At 36.1% G+C, this 26,740-nt stretch overlaps 1 protein-coding gene across 1 annotated transcript; it reads left to right on the forward strand.

Annotated features, from left to right (window-relative positions):
• The first annotated feature begins 1,518 nt into the window (after positions 1–1,518).
• Positions 1,519–26,679, forward strand: LOC135078875 (putative inorganic phosphate cotransporter). The gene is made up of 9 exons (XM_063973447.1): positions 1,519–1,641; positions 8,944–9,070; positions 13,915–14,002; positions 19,337–19,579; positions 22,052–22,223; positions 23,132–23,277; positions 23,808–24,028; positions 24,223–24,523; positions 24,884–26,679. Exons 1-9 carry the CDS (start codon positions 1,617–1,619, stop codon positions 25,091–25,093), a joined length of 1,533 nt encoding a protein of 510 aa, XP_063829517.1. The 5' UTR covers positions 1,519–1,616; the 3' UTR covers positions 25,094–26,679.
• Positions 26,680–26,740: the final 61 nt, after the last annotated feature.

The raw sequence follows: 26,740 nt of genomic DNA on the forward strand, positions 1-26,740 counted from the left end.
AAATAGCGCTCGGCGGCCGCTACCGCGGCAGCTGTGTATGTGTAAGGTCGCAAGTCTAACCTAACCTAACCGAGACTTTGTTATCCAGCTACAGGAGTACTAAAACCTTCATGCCAATAATAGTTTAATAAAGAGATGTTAAAATTAGGGATTTCCAATACTTCAGCGTAATATGCGTGATGCCGAAAGAAAGGTTGCCAATCAATTTTAGGCAAATATTTTTTTCGGTCAAAGTATAATAGTGCGAAAACAACTGTCAGGCTAAACAATAATAATTGTGAGTTAAAAGTACCTATCGGCCAATGTGGTTTGGCTAAATGAAACTTTAGGCGTACCGAGGGGCACCCGATCACGCGACCGCGCTAGTGCCGCTTAGTTTTATACATTTCCTAATACAATATTGGAATTCTATAAATTTCCTAGGAAAAGTATACATTTCCTAGGATATGTGCGTATTAAAAAATCTCTGAACCTATATTTTATACATTTCCTAAATAGCTTCGGAATTGTATACATTTCCTAGGAATAGTATACAATTCCTAGAATTCATACATTTCCTGTAACATATATACCTAATTGTTGAGCTCCGGATGTACGAAACTATTAGCCTAGCCTAGCGATAATGAGAAAATCATCATAATTTGAAACGATTTATTTTCAGTTTAAAATCTAATGTAACAAAAGCACACGCGTATTAACTCTACCGAGTCCATTGGACTGCGACCTTCGGAAAACTACTTACTCGTAACTATCCTTTCTAGGCCAAAGTTGTTTTTATACTCGCAATGTATTTGGCTACTGAGAGCCGTCATCTAACTGTAGATAAGAAAACACTCATCTATTGCGATAATAGTCTATGCCGAACAGAATTGATTTGGGGAGTTTATAGAAATGCATCCGGGAAAACGTCTTTAATCCAAGTTCTTGAGTTGAATTTTTATTAAAATATTTTATTTGGGTTGGTGCTATTATAAAATACATTTCGGTATTTTCGCGTCTGCAAGATTTCAGTAGATACCTAAATAAATACCTACTAGGTAGGTATCTAGACTACCTGCTGTACCTAAGCACTTAATGAAAATGCTACAATAAGTCTACGGGACCATAATGTATAGGTAGGGCCACAATCTCTGGAAAAGTATTTTCCTAGTTTAGGTATATTTTTCTTATTGATTCCGCAATGTTTTGTTAAAAACTTTTTCAATATATGCTTATTGCTTCCTAGGTACCTAAGAGTAGGTAGGCATACCATCTTATTTTATTTTCTACAGTGTAATTAACCTTAGGTCGAAAGATCTAGAAAGAGATGAAGAGACAAGATAAGCTTTAAGCTGATTCCTATACGTAATTAAGTTAGGTATCAGTAAGCTTAATTGAAATAAAGTATGTGTGAAACTAGTATAATTATTTTAAAGAGAAAGGAAAGGTGGCAGGCTACTGTGCAGATAGTGTTAAGTTGCCTCGATAATGTTCATTGACGATCGGATGTTTGAACGGCGCGAGGCCTTAGTCGCAGAAAGTCAGGCGCGCGCGCAACTCGCGATCACGTCTCACGGTTCGCGCGGATCCGCAGTGCGGGTATTGTGTTCACTCGCGATAAGTTCAATTAAAACAAAATGAAACTACACATTAAAGCATTCGGTAAGTATTGAAAATAAACATTTATTAAACAAAAGGACATTTAAGTGTAAATTAATTCGCGAATCCTTGATAGCACCTTTACATCGATTAGAGCGCGCCGCAATTAACTTTTTATGGCATCTTTACAAAGATAAATTGTAAGTTTGCGTTTGTAATTAAAAATAAAAAGATTCTGGTTATTATAAGTACAATAGAAAAAATAAACCAACTGTGACTAGTTTACATATCACAAATACAATAACCTTAGCAATTCGTTCGACAGGTGAATGGTTACGCAGTGTTTTGTTTTCTTTTGTTTGCGTATCAAATTAATTACATTGATAGAAAGAGAGTGTACAATGTTTACTTATAGGTACATGGCTATAGTAGCATCTAGGTAGGTAGGTAGGTATGTACATATAACAATGTCAAAGTGTCTCTGAAACAGGTATACTTAGGTAATACCTAAGTTACCTAGGTATTTCTTGTCTAAGTTATCCCAAAATAGTCCGGAGTCAGATGATTGTGTCTCGTTAAGATAACTACTTTAAAATGACTTATTAGATTTTCTTGCGGTGGCATTTATGATTTAGAAAATATTTTGAGTAAGACAGTATCCAGGTTCAGCTATGACATTACTAAAGTATCTACCTATGCCGGACAGATACGCGGGAGCAAAAACTAAGCTATGTGGGATGCAGTGCTTATGTAGGTACCCCAGTTTTATTATAGGCCGGTGTCCATTGAAACCTACTTAGTAAATACGTTTTGCAAATTGGATTGTACAGTGTTCCTTATAATATAGAGTCACTTTTTTAACGGTGTTAATACCAGCTTAAAGTAACGTAATTATGATTTTCAACCGACTTCAAAAAAAGGAGGAGGTTCTCAATTCGACCCGTATGTTTTCTTTTTAAATAATTATATTCAGGCTAAACACTAATTAAACTATTGTTTACCGATGGGCTGATTTCTGAAACAAAATGTAATTTTCATGAAAAGCTCAAGATCAAGAACTTTATCGGATAATCAATTAGAATAACCCCAAGAAAAAACCTAGTAATTGGAACGATATCTACATTAAAAGTGCATGGTCTATTCCACTTTGATCACCTGGCTTTGATGACCCAGGTGATCAAAGTCCACTTCCAGCGACAATTTAGTGTCCTTTGATCACCCACGGATACTATGCCCTGGGTGATCAAAGTGAACTCCAGTTAAATTATTATTTTAGTGTCCTTATTTAATTAAAATTGTATAATACTTATTTTTAAAAAGTCGTCTTGATATGGAAGCTTCGAAGGCCATAATATACGATAAAGAAAAAGGATGGATTGCGGAATTTAATTAGCTAACCACAATTAACAAATTGATGATTTAATAAAAAATATTTTTATTTTAAATATTGTTTATGACATTGACGTTACAAGTAATTATTGAATCAGTTTTTATATTTATGACCGGACATTGGAGGCCAATGGAAAATAAAAGGCCTTTGGTTTTAAATTACAACCATAGCTCATAGGGTTGCAGTGATAGGCGCCATATTTATTTATGTGCGCGCTTTTTTCCTTATTCTGACGGTCAGGCATTTAAACTTAATGTTTACATTCGATCTGGTGATACCATCTTTCCATTATGTAAACGTGTTTTGATGGCCATCAAAATGCTAAACGCTTATGAATAACATGTTAATAATTTGGCAATGGTTATCTTAGAAAATATTTATGTAACTACACAAATTCGGTTTTTCTCGTTTTTCCCTAAGTACATATGAAATGACCCTTTTTGCGATTATAGTAATTATGGTTTGGAAAAGTTAACAATAAATACACGGCAATCCATTATTTCCAAAAAGCTGGCCTTTAAAAAGCACCCACATAAGTACCTAAAACTAAACTTACAGACTTTCAGCACTTTCAGAGTGTTAAACTTTTTTATTTCTTATCTGACTAGCCTTATAGTCTCTAGATGAATGTTTGTTTACATGACTTAACATTTATTGATATTACCTAATACTTTATATTATAGCAATGCTGTAATATGTACATAGTAATGTACCTAGGTTAAACATCACCGTACTATCTTATAAGATTTTTATCGCAGATGCGTATTTGCCCATAATTATGATTTTTGTTATTATACAGTAGTGGAGAGATGATAACGTAACTTTAGATTACGCTGTTGTAGATATTGATGTTGTTTTGAAACAGATACACGGGGAAGTATTGTATTGTTTAACTAGTTCGTAATTGTTGCCTCTGTATGTTTCCAGACTGATGTAACTTCGTACTTCCAAGTTTAATGACAGCTTAAGGCTCCAACAATGTGGTGGCACAGCGAGACCATTGTATGGGAGCTATTATACACGCCCCTATTGAGTCGTTTGATTGTCATGCTGTCAGGTCGACCTTGACAAAACCGTGAAACGCATAGTTCCGATGTTACGATTCAGCGCACTGAGGAGCACAATAACATGTTTGTGTTGGCAGTCGTTGGTTGAATAGTTGAATATTGCAGACATCCCTGGCCTCATGCGTCAAACATACACCTGCTAGGCAAAATGATCAGCAAACTTGCTTAAAAGTAACCACTAATTAATCTTTTACTTAGATAAGAATACCAATCAACTTAACTTAAAAAATTGTTTCTTCAAATAAAGTAGTATCATTTTCCTTAAAATCATAAGAAGAACCAGTTTAAAAGATGGAACGGAGATGATAATGGTATGACGATGGACTTGACAGAGACGAAAAAATACCTATGTACTTAGTTAATTATCTTACAGTAATTAGTAGCAAGCGTAGTTGGTAGCCCTCCAGCTACGTAGAGTCGACGTCTTGCTTAAGAAGCTGGATGCAACAAGCAAAATAAGGGTAAAAAGGCGCATATCTAATTGGGGAAGGCCTATGTCAACTATGCCTAGGCCACTGAACTGGCTTAGGCTGAGGTTTATGATGATGTTTATCAGTTCTTAGCACTATTACGTATTTAGCAGGCTATAAGTATTCAAAGTAGGTCATTTTAGTAACTGTGCAGCTTAATTCTAGCAATTTCCATGATGGTTTTCACGAAGCCATCCACAGTTTCGTGCATTTAATCGTAGTTAGCTATTAGTTACGTCAGGATGGTTGTGAAACAATATCCATAGCATTCTAAAATATGAAAATTCATTGGTTTCTGAGTAAGCTTTATAGTCATTTAGGTTATGCGCGTAAGTACCAAGTGTAAAATGATGAATACGCGATTGACTGACTGTAATGGTCATTTTGTATCCGTAAGTAGGCTGCCCCGTTAGTGTTTAGTACCCTCTTTAGTCCTCCCAAAGTTCAGCGCTCGCTTGTAGAGTTATCAGCATCGGAGACGGCTTTGTCACGCCCACACAAGCTGTGTCAACTTTAACGTGTCTGGAAGTGGGACAAGCGTGTGACACATTAGTATCCCGAAGCTATTGCATGTTGTCGTAGGGCATGCACCCCATAAAGATAAATAAAAGATACAATTTTCATAATTACTTAATCCTTCTCAAAAGCGCTGAAAGCTTCATTCAGTAAAAGCTGTAATCGACTCCGGCCCTCGAATGTCGCTCATTATCCGTTGAGATTCTCAGCATACTTTCAAGTTTTTATTTAGCCCAGCAACTTTATAAATGATCTTTCTTGCGGTGCTATAAATAAAATAAGTGTAATGACACTGTAAATAAGTGTTATGAGTGTAAAAACCTGGATCGGTCGTCGGCGAGGCGCCGGGAGTGGCGCCGCGCGGCGGAGCCTGCATTCTTGCACTTTCACCGTACGTCGGAACTTCCAGGCAAGGATTGGGGCATGTCCACAAGGACAAAAAAGTGCAATGGTTATTGCTTTGTTTTTTTTTTGTTGTGGCATGACTGAGTAAGGCAAAGGCATAAAAAATAGAAGATACGGTCAAGACAAGTTTAACACTCATAATTACTGTCGAAATCTAACGAGGTTCTTATTATTTTCTCATTAGTTGTCTCAGTGAAATTGGCTTTACTTACTTCTCATTCGTTAACTTTCACAATATTGTTATTATTACAGTTGTGTTGGGGGTGGACTGAAATGAGAATGAAGACCTGACAGATTTTTTAGGAGTTACTATCGTCATCGTATATTGCAGATGACAAGTGAGTCTTAATTTTCTACCATTTGAATCCGACAAAACGTGACAGTTTTAATTTTGAAATCGCTTCACGGAGCGAAGTTCATAAAAACGCTGGAGCAAAGTGATTTCGGAATTACAACTGTCACGATTCGGATTCGGAATTACTCTGTAGCTTGTCTAGAGGACAGGCACCAGATGCATTAGCTAGATCTGTCAGTGTGCATTTGCCCGAACATCGCACCGTTACGCAAATGGTCGTCGCTCATTAGTGGCGTGCCGAGTTTGCCAATAACTCAAACTATCTTATTCAATTGCGCACACGCACTCCGAACTGTTCGTCAATAGTCAATCACTAACACCTAACAATCACTATATTCATGTAATGTATGGAAGACACAAAAGTTAAAAATTAAAGCATTTTATATTTACAAATACAAAAATGTAGAGTCTGATCTTGATGTGGTGTCGCCTGTGTTACCAAAAATAACATCAATCAATGACTCTTATAAAGTGTTAGGTAAATTTTGAAACTATAAAGTTATTAATAATCAACTCAAGAGGAATTACTAAGCTCAGTATTCTCAATACGAGTATTGATTAATTATATTAATTATTATCAATTCAAAATAAGTACGAATAAGTTTCAGTTGCAAAATTATTAGGCTGAGTGGCACCATCTTACTTTAACTTTGTTATTGTTACGGTTAAAATAAGGTGGTGCAACTCAGCCTTAGACTTCATTTGTTTTCATGCTTATTTCTATCCTCGAAGATTCTAGAAATTATTCATGACTAAGTTCACAACAACATCATAATTACAGTTGGTTTATCGAATTTTAACTATTGACTCTCTCATTCTGACTTGGACGTGCTTGTACCCGTATTCAACAATTAACGTTTCATACATTTTTATGATTATTATTGTAGTTACGTTTGATATTTGTGCAATTATGTCTGACGCAGGTATGCAGTTAACACTGGTAGCGATAACAGCCAGTGTCACTAGATTTTATGAGAATAACAAAGGGAAATAAATTATGTTTTCTAGCGGTGAACTCTATTTCTTTCTCTAGTCCATTCACAAATGTATTCCTGTAGTACCTCAGTTTTCGAAATAAATGATTTTTTCGGAAATCAACTGACTCTAGTGACACTTTGAACCCACGATCTGCAACCTGAAAAAGTATGTCCTCTGTTACAGGAAACTGCAACATGAAAAATCATTGTTTCCGTTTGTGTTTTGGCTAGTATATTGATAGTTGATATTATCTTACTACATAAGAGAGAAACCATTTTTTTTAAGCTTCGTATTTTGTTTTACGTAATTAGCAATTGCCTTCACTTTAACTACTCGTCAATAGCAGTGGCTAGGCCAATGATCGTAAAACACTATACTTACATTAAATACAACACGTTAATGTACTCTTTCAAAACTAGAGGTCATCTTACCAACTTCAACTCACAGATTGAATATTTTGACGATTCTCACATTGCTTCACAGACACACCTCTTCTACGTAAATGAAATCCGCGGCCTTCGGGTATATTAATGCCAGTCGCTTAGTATAATATGCAAAACAAGTTTTTGGTATCAGATGGACGGAGGGAATCCCGACTAATGTCATCGTCAAAACAAAACAGCTTTAAAACGAGTTCGTCCCTAATTAAAAATTCTTCAGCTTATTCGATTCGGTGTTCATAATTTCGATGTCAGTTTGATTGATTTCACTTGCATCTTGCGACAACCTCAGTCCGGTGAACTAGTTCGAGCATATAGTTAAAAGGCTTTCGCTTTCGCGTCACCTCAATTTGTTTTAATATTATTTTTCTATTACTTCTGCGCACGGTTTCGTCCGCGTTAATTTCGGTCTAGCAGCGCCAATATAATAATTAATTAGATTCTACGAGTAGCCTAAAATATTACTATGTACTATAAACTTCACTTGAGAAACAACTGACATTTGAGTTTTATGTCTTTTTGTTCAGCGAAGGCGTCACAAACACACAGACAAAGTTGTTTTTGCATGTAAATTTTTTGCATAGATTACTAGTTGATAGTTTGGGCACATTAGAATTAGAATATGTCATAATGTGGTTTGGGTGCATGTTAACCGGTGTTTATCCGTCTGCCATTTATTGACATTGTATTGGAAAGTGTTCTTCCGCGAATCTCCTAGGAGGTCATGCATTCTGCGCGAGTGGTTACGTCTGTCCGGCTATGTGTTTGCTTGAAGCAAATACGCGTCTTTAGTTACTCGATGTGTGTAGGTCAATGACAGCTAGTTCACCAACCACTCCACTCGACACTGTGAAGAACATCGGACGCGAAACAAAACAAAAAGAGTATGCAGACTCAAAACAGGTTAAAGAAGAAATAAGCAAAAACTCGCATAATTCCAAGATACAAACTTGATATTATAACACGCATTGTGATGGTGATACCTACTTATAAATCTTATAATCTCTGCACTGAATTTCCTGGTAAATAAAACTCTACATTAATAACTGTGCCATAGAATACAATACTACCTATTACTATTCTTGGTGATGTTTCCTAGATAGATACCTAATTAAATCACCTTCGTCCGCATTGAGTAATAATGTGTAATTTAAGATGTTTTATCACGATTTCTTTATTACCCCTAATTTGCAAGGTTCTATGTACATACGTACGTACCTACTGGGAAAAAAATATCTATAATTATTCATTTGAATACGTGCTGCTCTATAAGTAGATTTTAGTGAAGGAAAAACAGGAAAAGCTTGGATCGATTTATGCTGATTAATATCATAAGGCTTACGTTTAGGAGCGACGAGAACTCATATTTCCTTGGTCCTTCATCAAATTGTTTTATTTAGCCAACAAAGACTTTGTTGTTCAAAAATTTAACAAGATTTAATACGCAATTATAGCAGGATGACGTCATTTGGGAGAATTATTTATAGGTAGGCGTATTAGTACAGATAGGCGTGTAAGGCTAAATTACCAACATTCAACATGTTAAAGTTTTTTGTATGATGACGTACCTTCTTGGTTGGAGTCGAATCAAATATTATTTATTACTTAAACATAGTAATAAAAGTTAAATTGTGAAGGATTTAATCGATAGCTTTTAAAGCTTTTGAAGATCCATCAAGGGCGATGACGAAAAAATTAGAAAAGTTTGCAATAATGAAATTTAAGTACATATTCGTTGTTTCAGATGCCATACCGGCGCGGCTTGTAGTGGGGATCATGATGTTCTTCGCGTGCTGGGTCAACTACATGATGAGGGTCAACATGAGCGTCAATATCATCGCCATGGTGCCCGACAACAAAAATGCCACGTCGTAAGTATAATGACACTCTATTCTTAGGTATTAGGTATATCGTTTATTCGCTCTAGTAATAAATCCAAAACAAGTTTTTAAAGTATTCATTATTAGTACTTTCGTCAAATCCGCTCTTAAGGCGCAGCATCTCTCATAATATCTCGAAGCATCGAGACAAACAGATTACAGAGTACACTGCGATAGAGAAGCAATTCAATACAGTTGTAGCACTTATCATACAAAGCTGTTCCTATGAATTCGTTAAGCAATAAAAACTAGTAATTTTCTTCGGCAATCTGGTTGAGGATGTTATGTATCTGTAGGTAATTAATTTGACACACTCGAAGTAGATTAGACGATGCTTCAGCAAGCTAAGGATGCTAGATCCTAAGTCCTAGTTGGGTTCTATATTGGCTCACATAAAATTCTAAATCCTATTCTTTGTCTTACTACCGATTTGTGTTCATAATAATCTCTCTTCATAATTTTATTTTTCATACTTTTTTTATTCATACATTTTTATTACTACCATCGGAGCTCATAACAGTTAGTAATCATATTTTTTTTATCAATACTGTTACTACCAAGAACCATTTAAAATACATAATTTTTATTTTCAGATCTTTTTTCTTCATAACATTCATTGATCATATTGTTTTAATTAATAATGTTGTTACTAAGAACATACTTCAACTCATAATGTTGTTGTTCAGAATAATTTACTTTATAACAGACATACTCGTATCTTTAAAAAAATCATATATAATTTAATAGAGTAGATAAGCATGCACAGCATGCAGCATGAAAGCAAGCATGCAGCATGCATTGGTATCTCCTCGTCTCCGGCGCTGCGGGATGTGCAGCCCTTCCGCCCTTGCGTAACGAGGCTCAGGCACCCACCCAGGTTACAGCGGGCGAGGGCTGCCCTCCCTCCGCGCCTCCGGCTTTTAAATTACACTCTAGGGGTAGGGCAGACAAGACTACGTGGAGTCGGTTTTGCAGCGATTCGTTTCTGTCACGTTAGTTTTGTGGCACAAAATAGTGCCTGTTTTGGACCATTTCAAAGTAATTTAATGTTAAAATACGATTTAATACGAATATAGACATCATGATTTTCAATAATATGGATAAATACACTTATGAGTAATAAATTTATGAAAACAAATATTAGGATACATCACATTTATGAATATTATAGTTATTTATTCGAATGATTATGAGTTTCGATCATTAGTATAGAAAAATATATGAAAACAAATATTAGTAAAAACTAAGTGTATTATGTTTTTAAATATGTAGGTTTTAAATTTTTTATGAAGAATGATCATTATGGTGTCAAATTGTATGAGAAATATTTTCGGACCTCCAATGATAGGAATTGAAAAGTTATGTAAGAAAATGCGCTACCCCTAGTTGAAATAGGTGCGCTTTTGCAACAAAAAATATAGTCTGATGTGCTATTGACGTAAAAGATAACGTCATCAATGTGAGGAAAATAAATAAGTACGTTAATGTCTAAAAACGATGTCGTGGTCAATCAAACGGAATATTCAAATTTTTTCAATCTATTTTTGTGTGTCGTCTTGTAAGCTGGATTCTGTAATTCGTCCTCATAACGGTTTAATCCTGTTCCACTACTAAAACTCAGTATGACTGTATGAAATATATGGAAACTTATTGTAGAGTTTGTGGACATATGCGATTATCCAGCAAGTAATTGATTGTTCCAGCAAAAACAACACTGATGAGTTTGATTGATAAATAATAATAATTATCCTTCAATTAATTTAAACAGGTTTTATTCATTTATGCAACCCGAAAGTTTTAAAATTAATTAGATAATGATCCTACTTGCATTTAAATTAAGACAACTAAAAAAAATCTCCGGTATATTGTGTTATTATTTTACTCCATCTTCCCATTCCTTCATTTATGTACAAACTACTAGTACATAGATTAAAACATGCTCTATTCAGGGTGTGGTTTTGTAAAACAACGCCCTTCTCAGGGATGGTAGTACCCATGAAAGTTATTACAAAAAAATATATAAATAAAATGTTAACTACATATTACTTTATTAGTAAAAAACCTTGTACAAACATCTCCTAAAACTTTCGAGATAGCACTTGTTACCGCCCGCACCACCCCCGCGTAACCCGCTACACCACCCCCGCGTAACCCGCTACACCACCCCCGCGTAACCCGCTACACCACCCCCGCGTAACCCGCTACACCACCGAGTACATGCGGCTGCCGCCCCGGGAGAGCGGGGAGACTGACCGACTCGCCCGCGTAATAATACCATTTTCCTGATTTCATGGAATTTTCCATATTTTTTTTTTTATTTTTTTTTGGCATCAGTGTCGTGTGTACACTACTACCCCTGAGATGGACATTGTTTTACACAACCACACCCTGTATGTATAGTTTGTTGCAGCTTATAGTTCAATTATACTTTGTTTTCACCCTTGTTTTCTATTAGATTTAGTTTCATGTGCCTGTACAAAACTGGTTGCTTCTGATTGATTCCTTTCTCACGAGCATTTAGCTTCGTTACTTTATAAATGTACGACACTATGTAACTATGAACCTTCATTCAAGATTAGGTTGGTTTGAGTTTGTGATTGGTTCATATTACAACCACAGGTTACAAAAGTTTGAATCGGGTTTTGAGCTTCGTTTCATACGACCCTTAATTTTTCAGCTTTATGACTTGATGCTTAGGTAGGCTTTGTTGATACTTGGAAGAAGGTGACGTCACCAAAGTCATGGCTACCCACGTGACCGTGCTTCTTTCGTTGCGCACGCGACGCCAACCGTGGCCAATTTTGTTCAATAACTCTCAAAGATTAAAATTCTGTTTAAAATTGTATTGTAAATTACCTAATGACAACGTGAATACTTTTTGTTCTTATAACAATTTATTTGTAATTGTAACTTATTCTGATACCATACGTTTCAAAAGCGAGTCAAGATATAGTTAAACGTCTGAATATGTATATTCTCTACATTAAAATTCACTTTACAATCAGAGTGCGTTCACTCAAATAATAAGTTACATAGATGGGTCAGTATCAACTATCAAAGTTAATTAGTCTTGTTTGATGAAAAATTTACAGTTTCCATTGATATAAACTATAGGTCAAATTAGTTACCAAGGCCTTATGACCTTTTGCACCGCATCTCGCACATAATGACGCAGTTTGCGTCCATCCTTCAATTAATGCCTAAATCAAATATGGCGTTGTAATAACGATGAGTTGGAGTAATGTTTTATTAACTACCGGAAATTATTTAAGTCGCGACAAAACACGAGATTATTTATTTATTATGCTACCTAGCTATATCACTACAAACTTATATTTTTCTGATGTTACACTTAGCACCTTAAAATATCTTACATGGATCGGATAAGCAGTTTGGAATTAAGTAAGTAGCTTGTCTACTTCGATGTCGCAGAAGTAGTCCAATTAAAATAAATAACTAATTACTTTTGTAAATCTACGATCGCAATTGTTCAAAAAAGTTATTCAATATCAAATACCTGAAAAGGTCACGAAATCGGTTTTTGGCAGTTTTATCGATCACGTTAAGTGTCTCCTCTCAAGTATAGATTAGCAAAAGAAAACAATTCTGTTAAGTTGAATTGGACATTATCAGTTCGATAAAAACGCCAATACTTATCGGTTTCTTTCAATCATACCTACTGTATTTTACTTTATCTCACAAAATTGTAACACTTTAGGTCATCAGTAAGGCGATTATCACACTGCACCGCGCTCCGCCGCGGTACGCGGGACGACAGATTTAATCATTATATGCAAGTACCTCAGTTTGTAAAGAAAACACGCGCGGCACAACACACTAACAACGCGTTTGCGTGCGGGATTCGTTATAATATGTCGCCACGCGGACCGCGGCGGAGCGCGGTGCAGTGTGATAATCGCCTTACTATGCATATTAGCGGATAATTGTAGAATGCGACTTCGTCAGCATTTAAAATGGTATCTCAGGATCAGGAATAGTGACTTTACTCGTATTAGAACAATTTTTTAAAAAAGCGAAAGAACGAAGTCGATGTAGAAGATGAAGAAGAAATGGTGAAAGGTGAAATCTGTGGGCCTTATCAGAAAAACCCAGCCATGCCTGATATTTTTTGAGTCAATATTTTCATACATTCCACTTCTATGTATCTACATATTTATCTAAATATCGCATGTTTTCGCTCTGCATTCCTAGTCTGCCACGGGACATTTTGTTTATCGATTGTTTTTCTTCACAAGGGGTGGTGAAAAGTGGCTTGAGTCGGCCTTTATCATCTGTCATTCATCTCGCTTTATCACAAAAGCAATTTAATCTTAACGCAATATTTTTTATCAAACTTTAACAATGATGTAACCGATATCGTGTCAAAACATTTTACTTGCTGATAAAATTTATCAGTTTTTCCAATATTTTTATTTATTTATTTTATTTATCTTTATTAAAGAAACATACAGCCTTGTTTGACACATGCAGCTTAAAATTAAGTGGGTTATACAATGGCCTTTAAAGTTTCTAATTTACAAGTTACTTTAATGAGATACAGAAGTAAATAGTAGTTTGTTAGTATGCAAAGTAATCTCTGAAATAAGTAGGTAGCTTCTGTTTTTCCAAACTTCCAAAACTACACAAAAATTACGCCTTTATCTGTGGGCAATGTAATGCTTAGGTTGAGTTGCATCACCTTAATTTTAACCGTGACTATAACTTTAACCGGTGTTTTTAAATGGAGTTTGACGTTTGTACTTGTACTAACAATACTCGTAAGTTAGGTATTCTAGGTATGCAATGCAATTCAACGATTGTGTTTCGTTCCGCAGAGTGAAAAGCCAGTGCGAGGCCATCGTGACGAATGACAGCGCCCTCTACAACGAGACGGCGTTCGTAGTGACACGCCGACCACGACAGGTAACAACACTATCAAGTATCAACTCTACATTATACAGACAATAGACTTGGGCAATCGTGTAAACCAAGGGATCTTTCGAATAAGATATTTTGAGACGTTAGTAGGACTCGTCTGTTTGCAGGACCGCGCACGGAAAATTGTTTAACTGCGTTAGGATAAAAATGTCAACCTAGGCAGGTTTTGCTAAAAACGTTTAATTTTAAGAATCTAATGCTTCGCATTCGGAATATCTTTAATTATTGCAACGTGACACACATGGCATTAATTTTCTCTTCTTACATACATAGTTGCTTGTGTCTATTGGCGCGGAAATTCAGCCATAGTCTTCTGTCCTTCATGTAATGCAACTCACCTGCGTATTTAGGAAGTGCGATTAATGTTACCACACCTGTTTTTTTTATAAATTTACGTTAATCGCAAACAGGTTTATTGGTGGTCGCTATGCGTATGAAGTTCGTGAATTCGTGATCGGTGAGACGATAAAAAAGCTTCGCACAAAGATATGTATTAACCATGTATTATCTAATACAAATGTGAATCTTTTAAGTTAAATTGACTTGAATGTGAAAATTAAAGGTTTATCTTTATACATTACCTATCAAACTTGAAAAGACAAGTGATCGAATATTGTGCGCACTTTTATAACACAATACTTATCTTTCGTCATTAATTTTTTCAGCTATAGGATGTCCACTGCTGAAAATTCCCTTTCACCATATTCTCTTTAAAAACAACTTTTTACCTATGAATTTAACATTACCACGAATAAAACCTCGTACCTACGCGTTAGCGATCGCTACATTTTCTTACTACATTTTATGAACATTATTGTCGTATTTTAACTTGTTTAAATTATTGTTTCTTGCGGTGAGACGAAACTAAAATCAAGTGAAACTATTAATTTTCATGACAAATGCGAGTACATAACACGTCTGAGATGTCAATGAATTCAGAAAATATGCAAGGATGCTTGCGTCGTGGGAATGTTCGAAGATTGCGAGCATTCTGATTTATTGTATGTAAATAGCTCAGTCGGTATGTAAAGTATCTATTGTTAATGAAAATGTACATATTTTTCAACCCAGAATTTCTCGTAAACAGCGTACATATAATGATTAACTGTTTCATTCAATTCAATTCCCAAACACGCACCTTACACACACACATTGTTAATCACCAATTGTCTTTTGATCTCTCTGCTTCTATCCAAAACCATGCTCATAAAAATTATGTACTTCACTCAGCTCGCCCCTTTGTGCTATAGCGCTATGACAGCCACGCTGCATAGAAACATACCAATCATAAACTACAAAAATAATTACTGTCTGTCTGACATTCAAGTTACGTCCCTTTATTACTATGAATATTTGACCAACACTCACCCCCTGGCCCTGTTTACCATACATTTTAAAATTCGATATTGACTGTGACCTTATTAATAAAATTGACAACGTATCTTTCTGTCCCTCGTCAACCTGTGATCCATCCAGGGTTCGTTCTGTTCTTTGTACAAATTCTTCCAATAAGAATTTAAAAATTTTAACACAAAATATCCGCAGCATCACAGCCAACATAGATAACTTCTCCACCCTGTTACACAACATTGCCGTTGATTTAGACATAATTATTCTTACCGAATGTTGGTTGCTTAGCAATCCCATTATTCCGTATCTTGATGGGTTTTCCCATTTCTCCTCCTCTAGCCCGTGTAATCAGAACGACGGAGTAGTTATTTTTTATAATAGTACTATTCCGGGTCTTACGATTTCGGAACCTACTATTACGGATGCAAGTTGTCTACTAATAAAAATCAAGGAAGATATAGCCATCTTAGCCATATACCGCCCATGTGCTTTCCGCAATACCCAAAACTTTATTAGCTCAGTTAATCTTATCCTTGAATCCCTTAAGACCTACAGAAACATAATTATTATGGGTGATATAAATATAAATATATCCCCTCATAGCACTGATCAGGACTCAGAGGAATACCTTAACATGCTAGCTTTTCATGGCCTTCTCCCTGCCCACCTCTTACCTACCCGCAATCTCGCCTGCCTGGACCATGTCATACTTAAGTCCATACTACAAACTCAGTCCCTGGTAATTGATTCCGCTGTTACAGACCACAATGCAGTATTACTAGCAATAGATCTCGATATAAACCGCTCACCCCCTAATAGTAAAAAGATAATTAACTATCCCAACTTAATTGAAAACTTAAAATCAGTAGACTTTTCGAAAATCTTGCAACTTTCTGACCCTAATCAAGCAGCAAATTTGTTTATTCAGACCCTTCAGACAGCCATAAATGAAAATCGTCAGTTGCGCACCCCCTCCCGTCGTAGGATTATTAAGCCATGGATAACCCCAGGTCTCCTAAGGTGTATCCGGAATAGAGATCTTATGCATAAACGTCTTAAGACGGAGCCCAGTAATGATATTCTGAGGAGGACCTACTCAAGGTATCGAAATTTCTGCAACTCATTGCTCAAGAAAGTGAAGAGGGCATATGAAAGGGAACTCATTAGTAAAGCCGGAACAAATAGCAAAAAGCTGTGGCATGCGATCAAGGATATAACCAACCTTAATAAGACACGCTCCACTGCTGACCACCTTCTTACTGGCTTGTCCTCGCCCACTGCAGCTGTTAACCATGTCAACGTCTTCTTTGCTGGTGTTGGTAAATCTTTGGCCGAAAATATTTCTCAGACGTCCCTCCCCACCCCACCTGTCTTCTCAACTACCAATTCACCAAATCAATCCCTTGTTCTTCTTGATACTTCCGCCGAAGAAGTCAATTCCATAATTATGTCACTCAGGGAGGGCTGTGCTATGGGGTGTGATAATATTCCAACCAAATTAATTAAGACATGCAAAGACATGCTTATCCCCTACATTACACACATTTGTAACATCAGCTTATCTTCGGGCTGCTTCCCTGATGCCTTTAAAAAAGCTCTGGTACATCCAATATACAAGTCTGGGGACCGAAACCGTGCCGACAACTATCGTCCGATCTCCATCCTACCAGTACTGTCAAAAATTTTAGAGAGAATAATCAACAAACAGCTGACAAATTTTCTGGAACAAAATGACCTCTTAGCTCCTGGGCAATACGGCTTCCGAAGTGGAAGATCGACAGCCGATGCTGTACACGATCTTACAGGTCATGTTGCTGGTAACCTGGATAAAGGCAAGAAGTGTCTATCAGTTTTCCTTGATCTTGCAAAGGCCTTCGACACGGTCTCCGTCCCCATTCTGTTGGACGGGCTGGAGAGGATGGGTATCAGGGGAGTCCAACTCAAACTGTTCCGTAGTTACCTTTCCGGTCGAAGCCAATGTGTCACTATAAATGGGATTATAAGTTCTGAACTGCCCATTGAGTACGGTGTGCCTCAGGGAAGTATATTGGGCCCCACCCTCTTCCTGGTGTACATCAACAACCTGTGCGCACTTAGTATACCACACTGCAAAATCATCTCTTATGCAGATGACACTGCACTTATCTTTACGGGTCGCACCTGGGAGGAAACCTTTCTTAATGCTCAGGCGGGGCTAGATACTGTCTCTCTATGGCTCCGACATAACTTACTTACCCTAAATATCCAAAAGACCCACTATATGACATTTTCAATAAATTCCGTTTCCCCAAATATCTTAAGCAATCTTAACTTATTTTCCCACAACCATGCCAATTCACCCAGTCTCAACTGTAACTGCATCAAACTTTCTTCTGCCGTTCACATCAAATACCTGGGGGTAATTATTGATAATAGGCTCACATTTAAACAGCACATCAGTACCACCTCCGGCAGGTTACGAAAGCTCATGTTTGTGTTTAGATCCTTGCGCCATGTCGCTGAGCCTGACTTAGTTAGAAAGGTCTACACAGCTCTCTGTCAGTCTCTCTTACTTTATTGCATTACCTCTTGGGGTGGCGCCAGTATGACTGCCATGATTGTGTTGGAGAGAGCTCAGAGAGCAGTTTTAAAGGTCTGTACGTTCAAGCCTTTGCTTTTTCCGACGTACGAGCTGTTCCAGTACTGTGAAGTATTATCTGTACGCCAGCTTTTTATTCTGCTTACTATAATGAAGCAGCACGGGGCTATTAAGTATGACCCTAATATCTCGCAGTCACGACGAAATTATCTTGTAGCACGCTCATCTTTCAAGACTAGTTTCGCTAAACGCTTTTTCTGTTACCTAGGCCCCTTCTTGTACAATCAACTTCAACGTAAACTGGATATCCTCCCCCTAACTAAGCATGAGTGTAAAATAAAGGTAACAAAATTCTTACAAACTCTGAACTATAATGAAACTGAAAAGTTCCTTCATGCTGATAGATAAGTACACAACTCTCATTCCAGCACTTCTCCCATTCACATACACACTTACACATATACACACACAGGTCAGGTTTTAGTCGGTCACGTCGAGAGCGGAGAGTCCTGGTGTTCTGTAATACAGGCTCGCAGCCTAGCTCAGACACCAGTCTCCCGCAATCTAAGTGTCTGTCCACTACATTTAATTGTAATTTAAGATAATATTAAACCTTACATTGTTAACCTTTAGATTTAGATTGTGGAGAAAATAAAGAATTATTAAAAAAAAAAAAAAAAAAAAAAAAAAAAAAAAAAAAAAAAAAAAAATTATACGTATAGATAGAGACAACTGTATTTTTTAATTTGGACAAAACTTAAATAGTATTTTTTCTGCCAATACCTACTTTCGTTTCTTATTTGGACACTTGTGGGTTTTGCGCTCACATGCATCGTAAACTTTGCACAGTTGAATCTTATATAATTAACGAGTACCTATATACCTGTAAAACACAAAAGAAATGAGTTTTCTTCATTTGCATAGCATGGGTCAGCACCGCATGTGTTACGGTTCATTATTAAGAAGACCTAGATCTAAATTAAGTTATTTCAATACTATTCCACGATTTTTCAATTCATTTTCAATTAGGATAAAAACAAGCTAAAAAAATACTTCCTATTTACCCAATTCTATAACACGAGTACGAAGATTTTTCAGTGATTTTAATTTACTAGAGTAATCTTTGATTGATTATTTCTTCTTTATAAGGAAAACTTTAGGTAAACCAGGAAAACTTCGGAACTAAAAATAATGTTAATCAATTATTGTATCTACACATAAGGATGTTACGTAGATATTATCATTGTTCATAACTACGAGTAAAACAATAGTCAAGAACAAAAAAAGAAAACATTATTATTATAGTCCAAGCCATAGAGGGGTTTAAAGGTTTGCATGAAAGAAGTAGGTACCTATTTAAAGTTGAAATTTATTTTCTGAATTTGTTACAGCCTGAAAACGTGGTGACCTTCGACTGGACAGCTCAGGAGCAAGCCTACGTCTTGTCAGGCTACTTCTGGGGGTATGCAGTCACCTGTCTGGTGGGGGGCACGGCGGCCGAGATGTGGGGCCCTCGGAAGGTGGTCTTCATCACCATGCTGATCACCTCCATCCTGACAATATTGTCTCCACAAGCTGCTCGTCTCCACTACTTGGTGTTGGTCGCTGTCAGAATTGTTAGCGGTCTTGCATCAGTAAGTTTCTTGGTGATATTACAAAGCATCAAATAGTTTGTGACATCCAAAGTAGCCAAAAAGTTTGCAATACGTCTTTGTTGCAATTGGAATAAGGTTGTGTTGTCAACTTTTTGGTTACTTTGGGTGTCACGAATTACGAACTATTTGAAGCTGATTGTACCTTAATTTTTTTTGTATTGTTTTCCTAAGTTAAGACGAACGGTGTCTGTTTCATAACGAATGTGTGAAATCCCAACTAATATTATAAATGCGAAAGTAACTCTGTCTGTCTGTCTGTCTGTCTGTCTGTCTGTCTGTCTGTCTGTTACGCTTTCCCGCTTAAACCTCGCAACCGATTTTGATGAAATTTGGCATAGAGATAGTTTGAGTCCCGGGAAAGAACATAGGATAGTTTTTATCCCGGTTTTTGAAACAGGGACGCGCGCGATAAAGTTTTTCTGTGACAGACAAAATTCCACGCGGGCGAAGCCGCGGGCGGAAAGCTAGTATCGTTGTAAATGACTCATTGTTGAAGTATGTGTAAGATAGAACACATAGGGCTAAAATCGTTGTTGAAATCCGCATATTTACATTTTATAACGTTAAACGTAGTAAAATAAAATTTAAGCACCGTGAATCGTGAAAATTCTTCAAAACTTTCAGTTGAAAGTTGTGTAGTTTCACAATTTTATTATTGTAGGATTTTTTACCCGTAGATATATTTTGAATAATTTTGACTTACATTCATCTATAAGTTTCTAAGTAGGTTCTTCTGCCTTTTCTACTACCTAAATGTTAATAAAAATGAATGCAACACGCACGATTTACCTACACTTCTTATCAGTTTCACAATAGTCAACAGTAGTACAACGTAGATTGTTTTAATACCAAGTAGATAGAAGACAAAGTGTAATTACCTTGTTTCTTGTAAACTTAATAATCTTAGCGTTGCGAGGAAAATCTGCAAAGAAAATGCACATCTTGTGGATTTATATTAGGACTAACGTGTACAGGGGCTTATCCCGCGGAGATAATGAAAATAAAAACTCATTAAGTAGTTAAACATTACTAATCTGACATTAAATGTTTGTATCATGCGTGCGTTCAGCATCAAAGTCAATTTCATAATCAAAAACAGAGTTGCGTTTTCAGATTATTGATTGATACAGCTATTATGAAATAGAATGGTTTCCCAAATAAAATTTCAACTTTTTACCTTTCTTCTTTAAGGTAAATTCCTTCTGGACCATCCCAAATATCTTTATAGTAAAGGTCATCAAAATCGGTTTAGTAGCGCGTGAAACTACTTAGCTTATTTTATTGAATATAATGAATTCAGAATAGCAGGTGATGATTTCAGGTCGCGTCGTGTACGAAGGCCAAGCGATAAGAATATTTTTTACCATGAAATATTGTATTAACAGTCGACAGCATATTAACCTACTGTAAATTATAGTTTATTTTATTTATTTTGAGCCTTATATAAATGAAATGAAGTTCAAAATTAATTGGTTTTTTATAGTTAAGTATGTTTCTTTTAATTTGGCTATCACGGACTGGTCCGTATTAGTTCCTGATTTTCAATAGAATTTCAAAGAGGCTTTTGTCTTTTCATATACTTAATGTTTGTCCTTAATTAGACATTTGACGCGGAAAATTATCGTCTTGGACGTCATAAAGTATTGTCTGGAATTATTTAAATAATATAAATATTAATGAAATTCATAAAAGGACAATGACCAAAAGTGGTCCAAATGTCCACCACTAATGAGACCTATATTGGCTTATAGTCCATTAAATAGAGATTAACTTTCAGTATGGGACGAAAAAAAAATAAGCTGTCAGTAAAAAGTTATGACCGTATGAAAAATTGTAGTAGTTTACGCGCTAATCTCAGGAACTACTGGTCCGATTTGAAAAATTATTTTTGTTCTGGATAGCCCATTTATCAAGGATGGTTTTAGGTTATATAACATCACCCTACAACCAATAGGGGCGGAGCAGCGACCACCCGACCATAATTCCAATATTGTTGTCTTTCTTCCGAGCTTATTTTTTTTCTTTTAGCGAGTATCTAACACGGCACACTAAACGACATGACATAACATGCATAGATTAGTCCAAAATGTGCGATGGATAGAATGATATCAAGAACATTTTTCGGTTGAAAAGGTAAAAAACATGACTTTTCATTCAGTCATAACTTTTTACTGACAGCATATTTTTGATTGCGGTTTGGTTATAATGAATCAGTATTTAGTAGACTATTTTACTATATAGGTCTCGTTAGTGGTGGACATTTGGACCACACTCCATACATTTTTGGTCATTGTCCTTTGATAGTTGTAGGATATTAAATTACTTAGTTTATTTTATTATTAAGTGAGAATTATGCCTCCTCCCCAACCCAACGCCAGCACAAAAAGACGAACGTCCTGATGATGGTGATGATACAATAAAGTTCTTAAACATTATTTTACTTTATTCCAGGGTTTCCTATTCCCAGCTCTTCACGCATTAGTGGCGCATTGGGCACCCCCTCAAGAGAAGGGCAAATTCGTGAGCGCTCTGCTGGGAGGGGCCATCGGGACCGTTGTCACGTGGTCCCTCACTGGCCCTCTCATCGAGAAATTTGGCTGGGACTATGCGTTTTACATACCAGGTATGTAGTTAGAGCCTTATGTATTTAGTTGTCTTACTATTAAGTATTATTAGACAATATTTATTTGACTATGTATATCAAGCTTAGCACTGAGTAAAATTTTATCATTTAGAATAGTTAGGCACGTCATCATAAAAGTGTACAGAAATAACCTACCTACCTACAAACTATAGATTTTGTACACAATAGTTTAGTAAGTATAGTTTGAAAATTTTAGAACAAAGTTTTTTTAGAATGAGTGATGTGACACACTTAACTACATATAATATGTATAGGTAAACCTTTTGAATAGCTCTTATCTTCTTAAGCATTTGTTATTAAATATTACGATAACTGTAACGTGTAACGTGGAAGTTAAACACATTACCTACCTACTATACCAAGGTTACAGTTGGTTCCATATATGTCACGTTGCAAGTTTAGATTTATATTTAAAACACTTTAATTTGAGAAACTTCTGGCTCGTTGCATAACGGTGAGCGGGTCTCTCAATGCCATGCCTTAAATTGGCATAAAGCTAAATGACAACGTGATTAAATTACTTATTATACTTCCAAAATCAATCACATGAATAGACAAATATACTGCACCACAGGAAATTAATTAAATGAGTCTGGGTCTAGCAATTTCGTAAATCACCAAGTACCTAAAGTGATTACTGGAATGATAAAATTAGGTGACTCAGTATTTTATTATCGTCTGGTCTGGTCATCTGTACCCCAAGCACGAATAACTCTCGTAATTTTTTTAGTAACTGTGGTCTTTAACATAGAGTGGTAAAAGTCATGACAACAAATTGTTTGCTGTCACAAGAGAAATGCCTTGGTATGCGGTATTGTTATCAATGATTAGCAACTAATCAGCCTCTTAATAACGATATACTTAATTGCTTAAAATGCTTTTTGCAGGAATTATATCTACAGTTTGGTGCCTGCTGTGGCTCGTACTGGTGTATGATTCACCCGTGAAACACCCCCGCATTTCGGACAGCGAAAAGAAATACATTCTGGAAGCTTTAGGTGACAAAGTCCATCAAAGCGCAAAAGACACAAAGGTAAATGAAAGACAGACAGTATTTTAAAAGCTTTGTTAAGCCTAATTTTACGCCCAATTGATAAATATTTAGGTATTGTGAGGTAAAACTACCTGAATTCACTATTGTCTCAATCATAATTCATCCTTCTTTTTTTTTTGCAAACTTTTTCTGTGTCACTGAGATAAAGGTCAGAAAGGTTTATAAATGCGAGTCAATGGACTGTAACAAAAACAACTTCTTACTATTTGAGAGCTAGATTACCCATTGTTTCAAAGTGTAAAGTTATTATGAGGTTTGCATGCAAGTTTATTTTACAGTTATTGTATTCTCTGGCTACTAAAATAGTTTATGGTTGCTATTTATACTTTGTTACTACAACATTACATTGTGTTAACTGTTGAGATTCCTTTTTTTACAGGATAACACGAAATTACGACCTTATTTTTTTAACTAATTTTTTTTCATCTGAAAAGTAATGAAATAATGAAACTAGGTATCAAGATTTCCCGAAAATTGCTGAATTATCAAAAATCTACTCTATTTTTCAGATCGTGCCGCCATTCAAAAGCATCTTCACCTCTCTTCCGTTCCTGGCCATGGTGATTCTGCACTATGGCAGCAACTGGGGGCTATACTTCGTGATGACAGCAGCCCCTAAATTCGTCTCCAGTGCCCTTGGCTTCAACCTGACTTCCACTGGCACTCTATCTTCGCTGCCATATCTTGCTAGGATGATTTTCTCTCTAACTTTTGGTGCTATTGGAGATAGGTGAGTTCTACATATACATTCTTAAGATTTATGAAGTTTTAGTGCCCTGCAGATTTTATATTCTTGCCTAGGTACTTGAATAATTTCTGCATCTCACCTTTTCTCTTTGCATATCTTTTGGCATTACTTTGCAACTTGTTTGTGACACTTTATATTTCAAAAATGTCTATAACAATACTCTTTTGTTCTTTCAGGATCGTGAAACAGAACGTAGTCTCCACGACATTCATGAGGAAATTCTTCTGTCTGTTCTCTCACGTGGTGCCTGGCTTGCTGCTCATTGCATTAGGCTACACGGGCTGCGCGCCGATCCTCTCCATAGTCCTCATCACCTTCTCCATGGGGTCCAATGGCGCTGCCACGCTCACCAACTTGGTGAACCACCAGGACTTGGCGCCAAACTTCGCGGGAACTCTGTACGGAATCGCCAATGGCATCGGCAACACTGCTGGATTCGTTACTCCATTAGTGACAGCTCACTTCACGAAGGATGGCGTAAGTCTTCCTTGATATTGAACAATCAAAATCAAATTAGTGTTCTGTGAATACCATGGTGATTAGTGGAACAAGCATTATCTACATAGACTACTAAACAATTCTGTGTGTACATGCATATAAGGAAAAGTTACCTGTTTTAAGTGATTATCGTTGATGATATAACCTTTTAGCAATTTTTAAGGAAAAATAACAGCAAAAAGTTATTTGTTTTTTTTAGGGTCCCTTACATGTTTATGTTAATAAGTTAATGGACACGATTTAGACGGTTGACTAAAAAAAAAAAATGTTTTGCTCAATTAGGGTCAATTTTGGGTAACATTTCAATTAGATTTTTTAATCATTTGTCTTTGTTTCCAGAACGGGTTTGCGGAGTGGCGGCCGGTATTCATAACGGGGGCTTCGCTGTACATCGCTTCGGCCGTGTACTTCATTCTGTTCGGGACTGGTGAGACCCAGAGTTGGAACTACGTAGCTCCCGTGGAGGAAGAGCGGGACAAGAGGCCTAGCGCTAACTCCACTAACTCTACCGACACCGCCGTCACCGTGACGATCCCCGTCAAAACATAGAAATTGGACAAGTCTAGTGTTAGAATACCAATGTTTTTTTATTTATTCTTGCCAAAAATTAACGGCAACAGATGACACGTGTTGAAGGAGAGACGAATAAATAGTTAAATATAGAAGTATTGTGTTGATTAACGGTACTAAAAGTAATTAATTTTTAAGTCGTTCATGACGTTATTGTTAAGCTATTTTGTAAAAATATTATCTGAATTATTTATAGTTTGTTTTCCATTCAGAAGTACCTAATGTAAAACTTTCCATGAGTATTATTGCCATAGCTAATACGGTTGCGAATGGTTACGAAATGTATTGTTGGTATGGGTTGAAATACAAATGGTACAATAAACGATTTACATAAGTATTCATCGGATGTTAAAGTGTCGACATTTCAACGGCAGCTCCAACTGGGTTACTCGTTGTCGGTTAAGTTGGGTAATGTGGTACTTGTCACGTGCGATAGCTGTCATAATTGTATTTCGTAGTAGACGTCTCTTTTTATTGATTGAATATTTCCACGATATTTTTACTTATGAAAAAATCAAAATTTTTATGAAAATACGTGAACTATTTACATGTTATTAGCGTCTAGTTTAAGTTAAATTAACCGTATTTGTAATGTATTTATTTTATTACAATAAATAAAGACAAAGTAAAGACATTATAAAGCCTAGATTGTTATGGAATAAGAATGATGGGCTCTGAATTAAGTAACTAACACACCGTGCGGTACGGTTGATCTCAATTTTACCGTTACACTGTCCTGTCATGTAATTCACGAGAAGTTACTCGTAGGTACCTATCGTACGAATAAATAGAATGGAAATTCCTTGGAAAATAGAATATTTTCACGGAAAATCTCGTAGTTATAAAATTGAAACAGAAAATAAGTTTTTATACTTATGTAGTCCACGTAACTTTTATTCATACGATCGATAGGTATTAGGTAGGTAGATCTTTGAATCACATGATAGGACAGACTGTTTAAGTTTCTGTATATGATAGGACAGTGTGTTAATAAAGGTTGGACCGCATTTGCGCGGCACTGCACGGCGCGACACAAAGCGTCAAATTATTCTTTCAGTCATTTTGTATGGAGTATGTCGCATTAGGGAGCAGCACAGTTGCTTACGAGATAAATTTTTTTGACGAGCAGTGCAGTGCTGCGTAGCGCCGCGCAAATGCGATCCGACCTTTAGTTCGCAGCAACATGCCTGTATTAAAATTTTTGTTTCTTCAATGATTCTAAATCATTTACACAAGTATTATTTAAAACAGATATTTAAAATCATACAGGTTGTATGTTATTAGATTAAGCAAAAAATATATTAATGATGTAGGATTTGTACCAATATTGATTAAGAGAATAAAAAAAAATTATATCTAGAACTCTAGGTACATTTTAGCCCATTTATTTGGTAGACTTAGATTTTTGTTATTTCAATGTCAATGTTTTATCAAAAAATCGGGCTCGATATTATATGTTATTAAGATTTTTAAATACCTACATCATAGAAATAAGTTTAAACGTTGAGTTTTTAAGACTGTGATGAATTTGTGCTCAGTGCGTGAATAATATACATTTATATTGATTTATTGCATTTTATTTCATAATATTTTTAATATGCTACTTTTACCTATGAAGTTCTTAAT

The sequence above is a fragment of the Ostrinia nubilalis genome, chromosome 15, assembly GCF_963855985.1.
Source record: "Ostrinia nubilalis chromosome 15, ilOstNubi1.1, whole genome shotgun sequence".
NCBI lineage: Eukaryota > Metazoa > Arthropoda > Insecta > Lepidoptera > Crambidae > Ostrinia > Ostrinia nubilalis.

Excerpts from the sequence above, each read along its gene's own strand:
- LOC135078875 (XM_063973447.1), top strand. The coding sequence starts at position 1,617 with ATGAAACTACACATTAAAGCATTCG. Across the intron at positions 19,580-22,051 it reads TTGTTAGCGGTCTTGCATCA|GGTTTCCTATTCCCAGCTCT; the intron begins GTAAGTTTCTTG and ends ACTTTATTCCAG. Across the intron at positions 24,524-24,883 it reads CTCACTTCACGAAGGATGGC|AACGGGTTTGCGGAGTGGCG; the intron begins GTAAGTCTTCCT and ends CTTTGTTTCCAG.